This window comes from Nomascus leucogenys, chromosome 22a (assembly GCF_006542625.1).
Source record: "Nomascus leucogenys isolate Asia chromosome 22a, Asia_NLE_v1, whole genome shotgun sequence".
NCBI classification, from domain to species: Eukaryota; Metazoa; Chordata; class Mammalia; order Primates; family Hylobatidae; genus Nomascus; species Nomascus leucogenys.
The window spans coordinates 61,710,064-61,716,762 of record NC_044402.1 but is presented as its reverse complement, the minus strand read 5'-3'; the positions used below and the strand labels follow the sequence as shown (position 1 = coordinate 61,716,762).

Sequence of the window (6,699 nt, the reverse complement as noted above, 5' to 3'; positions counted from 1 at the left end):
ATGTTACAGTTGATTGATTCTCATTTCGTTTCAAGCCCTAGGTCCTCCTCTTCATACAATACTTCTAAGATGTCAATGGGAACACATCTATTAGTGTGCACCAAGGAATTACATCTATTCACTCACTTATGATCTGTAACCCACAATAAAACACCCTTTTCTCTAAAAATTAACCATATACTGTAGGCTTCTCAGTTGTATGAGTGTGTGCGTATACACATACACATACACCAAGGTAATATACCATATGCACATATACCAAGGTAAAAGATTCTTTGTGTGGGATAACGAAACAGCCCAGTGCTTTTACGTTAATAATATCTTGTTCTTAATTTACAGCGTTTGTAGCCCTTACCTGAGTGTTATCATTAAATACCCAGAGATTGAACTTTTCATAAGGGGCAATGATATAAAATTGTTCCACAAAGTGTACTATATGAACCATTTTTCACAGTTCAAATAACATGTTTTAGAAATAAATATCATAACTAGCAATAACCTATCTACACAAGGTGGAGAGGATGAGATTAATAAAAACCGAATTATATTTCCATTTATCTCATGTTCAATTCCTAAATAGCTTGTTTTAGTTTTCAAAATCCAATTGCACATAACCCATAATTGATAGGCCACTTCCTCTCCAAAACAAATATACTGTCAAAGAATAAAGTGATAAATTATAAAAAAGGAAAATATGTATCATTTACTACAGTCATTCCCTTTCCCCAAAACTTGGCAAACATATAAGAAAAATGCTATCAAGTGGGTATACTTTGATTATAAATCCAAAGCTCATTTGGAGCAGATGAGATTAATAAAAATAAGACAGAATGAGTATATATTTTTATATATGTGAGATGAGTGTTTGATTTTTACTTAAGAAATCAGGAGGATCCATATTAAATGCAAAACAGTGGCATTTATCAACAGGAGAACCCATTCATCCAGTTACTACCAAATCTACAAATTCCAAATGTTTCTTTCATTCTTATCATATAAAAGATTGGGGCAAATAAAATTATTGTTATTGGTTGTATAAACTTCAAGCTCTCTATGCTTAAGGCTAATGGTCCTTAGGGACATAGTTTTATTTGGTGATCTTCGCAGAGTGTACATTAGGGCCAAGGCTGCCTTTAACCAGGTTTGTGTAGTTTTTAGGTGACGGTAAGCCTCCCAGGGTACGTGAAATTCTTCTTTAATAGAGGACAAGGGATAAAATGCAAATCCTTCTGCTTGAAACAACCAAATGACTTAAATTTATGCTATAAATTAAATGACTCATATCAATTACTTCATTGAGAGCATGATTTTATGGTAGAAAATAAACTGGGGCTGAGGCATGGAGGAAGAGGAATGTCCGCTAATACAAAGGTTATCAACTTTAGGGTCCCTGTTCCTTTCGGTCAGATCTTGTTTTAAGCTTTATTACGTTGTCATGGGATATCTTTCAAAATCCTTTCCTCAATCACATACGGGGGGAAAATTGCGTTGAAATACAGAATTAAATCTTAAGTCTTTATTGGAGATCGACAATTTCCATTTTTAAATAAATAAAATCTATATGAATATCTTCAACTTCCTAAAGAAAAAAGAGAGAGAGGAAAATAAACTTTTGAACATGAAATCACTTACATAAATCTCAAGTGTACTAACGTGTAGAGGAAAAAATCTCAAATGTGGGTGTAACTGCTATACATTTAGGAAACATGAAGCCTTGGGAGAGTGCCTTTAACGAATTCCGTCTGCCACCCAGTGGCCACTGAAATAAATTGTTTCTTCTGTTGGCCATGGCCCTGTATTTTGCTAAAAAAAAAAAAAAAAAAAAAAAAAAAAAAAAAAAAAAAAAAAGACAGAGGTAGATTATGCCATACCAGGAATTTAAAGCCATCAGGACGTGTGCCTCGACATATTTTACAATACAATCAGTGTAGTAAATGTTACATATTTTCCTTTTCGAGAACTCAGAGGTTAACCACGTGGCTCTATGAATAAATCAGGTGTTCTTCCTGCGTCCCTGCATCTACCTGGGCTCAGATACTGACTGGCACAGAAGATACCGAACTGGCCCGGGATTCCCGAGTCACGTTGTTGGGCATCGAGAGGGTGCAGCAGGACACGCCGACAGTGGCCTCGGGTAGCTCGTCGTCCTCCGTCCACTCGTTGAGCTCGGGGCTGAAGCACTGGATGCACTTCTTGTACTTCTTCTCGCCCTCGTTCCAGCCCCCCACCAGGTAGGCGCGGCCGTGCAGCGCCGAGACGCCCGCCGTGCTCACTCCCACCTGCAGCGGCGCCGCGTAGCTCCACTGGCCGGTCGCGGGGCTGTAGCACTCCACGGTGAGCACGTCCACGCGCTCCCCGCGCGGCCCCAGCTGGCTGCCGCCCATCACGTACACTCTGTCGCTCAGCGTGACCGCGCAGTGCCAGCCCCGGGGTGTGCTCAGGTTCGGCAGCTCCTGCCACGAGTCGCTGGCCGGGTCGTAGGCGCACACAGAGCGCGAGTAGGCGTTGGCGATGTAGCCTCCGGTCACCAGCACGCGGCCGTCGGCGACCGCGCTGGCGTGGCAGCAGCGCGCCACCTCCAGGGGCGTCTTCGGCTGCCACTGATTGGTGGAGGGCACGTAGCACTCCAGTGAGGCCAGGCTTCCTTCTGCGTTGCGGCCGCCCGCGGCATACAGGAGCCCGTTGAACACGCTCAGGCTGAAGTGCGTGCGCTTCTGGTTCATGTTGGCCAGGTGTATCCAGGTGTTGAAGCGGGGATCGTATCTGGAAATGATAGAGAAGGTGTGACAGCTTTGTCGGCGGCAGCTGGGGACCCCATGTTACTTTGCAAATCATGAGTGGGAAGCCTGACACTACCCCTGCAAGGAGGCGAGGGACCTGGCCCAGCTCCTCACCTGGAGGCTGGGGTTTCTCTCTCAGCCAGTAAAAATGTGTGACTCTTGGAAAAGACAAAGCAGGCATTGACTACCCCTCGCCCCCGCCTCTCCTCCGTTTATAAGCACTCCCTTTATGGGGCCACTTGGAGAAGAGCCCACAGAGACTGAGCTTTCAGACCCCCTTTCCTCCATATTCAAACATCTATCATCCAGTGGGATTTATGAGATGTGCACATGGGGGAGGCTGGGCATTTGTGGCGATCAGAGGAGTGGCGATCAGAGGAGGGCGTCGCCATATTAAAGTCAATTCTGCATATCTTCTAATGCCAACCATTCCTAGCTCCCTCTCACTGTTTAAGATACGAATTGACTGATTGGATTTCTCCATTTCTCACAAACCCCTTATTCCTACACCTCTCTTGGCCATTGCGACAGTATAGCCAAGCCACTCAGCAAAGTCTTCTCTTGTCTGTTAGACTGAGACCAATGGAACTCATGTCTAAAAGCATCAACAAAGGCTTAACTTTGGGTACTCTTCTATTTTCCAGCACTTGTCAGTAGAGAAGACTTTTTAGTTTAGGGATAAATATATATATTTTTTCAGTGCTCGGAACTATCCATGTATAAGCACTGAAATCAATACCTCAAAAAGCGACTTGAGTACTAAAAGGTGTCTTTTCAGCAGGAGGAAAATAAGCATAGTGAACTGATGCTTTCCTGTTGACGTAGTTCAGAAGTATTGTAAATACAGAACTCACTCCTTCAGTCTGATGTTCATCTTTGTCTCATTTAACTCCCAAATTAAACTCAACTATAGTTACAAATCAAACACTAAAAATCAGTTAATTGTGTTCTTTTAAATGCTTACACACATAATGGAATAATAAAGAATATTTTTCATGAAATGCTACACAAATTTTCAGGTCTTGCTCATTAGTTATGTTTGACTTTATATTACTACCATGATATAAGCAGGATTTTCTGAACGTTTCGTATGAATGGAAGTTTAGTTTTTAATCATAAATATATAAAATAATATGGCATTTGAATTCCATTTTTCTGAAGGATGTGTTTTACTCTTTTACTCTTTTCCGCATGTGTCAAAAATACTGACACATTTTCTGTTATTCGGTTTTCAAATAAGTATTTCAAATTAATTAGCTGCCACATTTTTAATGATCTCATTCTATTTGCCAATTATGAATTCGACAGTTGTCAGTAGCAGCCACTTAAAATACATTTTGTATTATTCTATTCTTTCTTACTACTTAGTGTTAAAAACTGAATTTGTACCTAATTTCTATCAAAAGTCAGTGTATTGTGAAGAGTACTCAACTAGAAATGAGCAAATGTGAATTGCCGCTTACTGGTGTTATAACTTCTCTGGGTATCAGGTTTCTCGTATGTAAAATCAGAATAATTATATCTTCCCCACCCACCTCACAGGCTTGTTTCAGAAATCTATAGTGCAAAATATAAATGAATGCACTTTATATAATATAAAGTGCTGAACATATGTAAGGTGGCATTATTATTATTTTTGATTTACTAAGCCAATGGACTAATAAGCAAGATTAATTTACTTCTATGTTAGGGCTATTTCCCTATAATATTGAGCCATTTCAGTTCCTAATAAAAGATCAAGTACCTGCAGAAATTGCTGACTGCATGCTTGGCTTGATTTCTTGCATCATTCTGGTCTTCACCACCGGCTACATAAAGAAATCCATCCATCACAGCCACACACTGATTAAAACTTTTGGCTGGCATTTCCGTAAGCTTGCTCCATCCATTTTCAGGGTCTCTATACAAGATGTCTCTGCTAAGGGACTTCTCAGTAAGGCCTGGGCGTCCCCCAACAGTGACGAGGACTCGGCAGCCGCCTCGGATTCTTGTTCGCCTAGATTGCAATGTGTTTTGATGATATGGAAGCAAGTGGTAGTTCATAGCATCTACGAGAAGTCTGTGACAATCAGCATCTTGCATCATTCTTGGTACGGATTGAACATAATTGACCAGGTCTTGTGCAGAGATGGTACCAAAGCGAATATTGCTCAAAAGATCTGCAGCGTATTTTACTCTCTTTTGGTCAAATTCTAACCATTTCATTGCGATCTGGAATGCTACTATCTCAGAAGGCAACTGTAAGTCATCATCCATAAGAAGTTCATTAATTTGTTCAAATGTAAGTTTCATAAACTGATCCGATTCTGCAAATTCAAGGAAGTTATCCCGAATAAATTTCTGGGCTGCTGCTTTTGCATTTTTTAGGGAGTATGTTTCAGCAATATTAACAACATACATGCAATTCTCAACACTCATCTCCTGTATCAGAAAATCACTGCACATCTTTACAAGAGTATGGATCTGAAGATAAACAGCGGCAGAAATAATGCTTCCTATTGTATACAAGGAGAGAGTGAGCTTTCCAGTGTAGGCATATGCAATGACAGTGGCCAGGCCTAGTGGTGAGATATCATTGAGATCCACCCTCTGAGTCGACGGGTCTTTTCTTAGGATGTTGTAAAAATACTCACTGCATGAAGCCATCACTGACTTATGAACATCAAAGGATTTGGTTTTGGTACCAACGACTAAGTCACATAGGAAGTTCTCCTGCCGCATTTTACTTAAACCTTCCAAGAGGTTGGGGCCATAAGAAGCATCTGTTAGTTCAGAAGAAATGCAGCTAAGGCCATTGCCTCCCTCTAGGAGCCCATTCAAAGCATTCAGTTTGTTTAGGGGGCTATCTTCTACGATTATAGTCATCTCATTGATATCTGCTTTGTTCTTTTTGACAATCTTCTTTTTGGGTGCCATGTTGGCAAATACACTGTCACAGGCAAGAGCTTGCTAAAAAGAGAGAAAAAAAAGCATGGTTTTGTTTTAATTGTGCTTTAGACTTTGAAACACTACATTGAGAAACTTTTTCATAAGATAATAGTTTTCATGGCATAAAATAGATTAATTTTTAAAATAGGTTTAAAGACATATTAAACTAGATGCACATTTTATGAATTAAATATCTAAGTAACATACACACATACACAAACTTATATAAGACCAGAACAAGCTAGGGATCTTGTTTTTGTTTTTGTTTTTATAACTTAGGTTAGGGAAGGCCCTTCTCAGCTGACACAAAATCCAGAAGCCATAAAAGAAAAGACTGAAATATCAGAATATAGAAAAATAAAAATCATGAAACAAAACTGACTCCTTAAAAGGCAAGCAACAGACTGGCAAAACAAGTATTTTTAACTTTTTTTTTTTTTTTGAGATAGGGTCTCATTCTATCACCCAGGCTAGAGTGTAGTGGTGTGATTTTGGCTCACTGCAGCCTTGACTTCCAGGACTCAAGCAGTCCTCCCACCTCAGCCTCCTGAATAGCTGGGGCTACAGGTGCGTGACACTATGCCTGTCTACTTTTTTTGCATTTTTTTGAAAAGAATGGGTTTCACCATGTTGCCCAGGCTGGTCTCAAACTCCTGGGCTCAAGCAATCTACCTGTCTTGGCCTCCCAAAGTGCTAGGATTACAGGCATGAGCCACCTTGCCCAGCCTAATCTGATGATTTCTTTGGTGCAAATACTCTCATCATGGCTGATTTCAAGCTATCAACTGCTTAACAATCGGCTTACCAAATTTCTGAAAATTCAACCATCAGCTCTTGTGAGCCAGTGCAAGCCAGCTCCAACATAACACTATAGAAAACTTATATCAAACAGCTTTATGCTAATTATTCAACAATTTTCTCTTTTCACTAGCAGTAATTCATGTACATTTTTGCATAGCACAGTATATGTATAAATCCACCTCATTCCTTA

General features: G+C 40.3%; 1 protein-coding gene across 1 annotated transcript; it reads right to left on the bottom strand.

The window, feature by feature from the left end:
- Positions 1-1,909: 1,909 nt before the first annotated feature.
- KLHL31 (kelch like family member 31) lies at positions 1,910-5,716 on the bottom strand. The gene is made up of 2 exons (XM_030802983.1): positions 4,525-5,716; positions 1,910-2,763 (listed from the first exon to the last, which is right to left on the bottom strand). Exons 1-2 carry the CDS (start codon positions 5,694-5,696, stop codon positions 2,031-2,033), a joined length of 1,905 nt encoding a protein of 634 aa, XP_030658843.1. The 5' UTR covers positions 5,697-5,716; the 3' UTR covers positions 1,910-2,030.
- Positions 5,717-6,699: the final 983 nt, after the last annotated feature.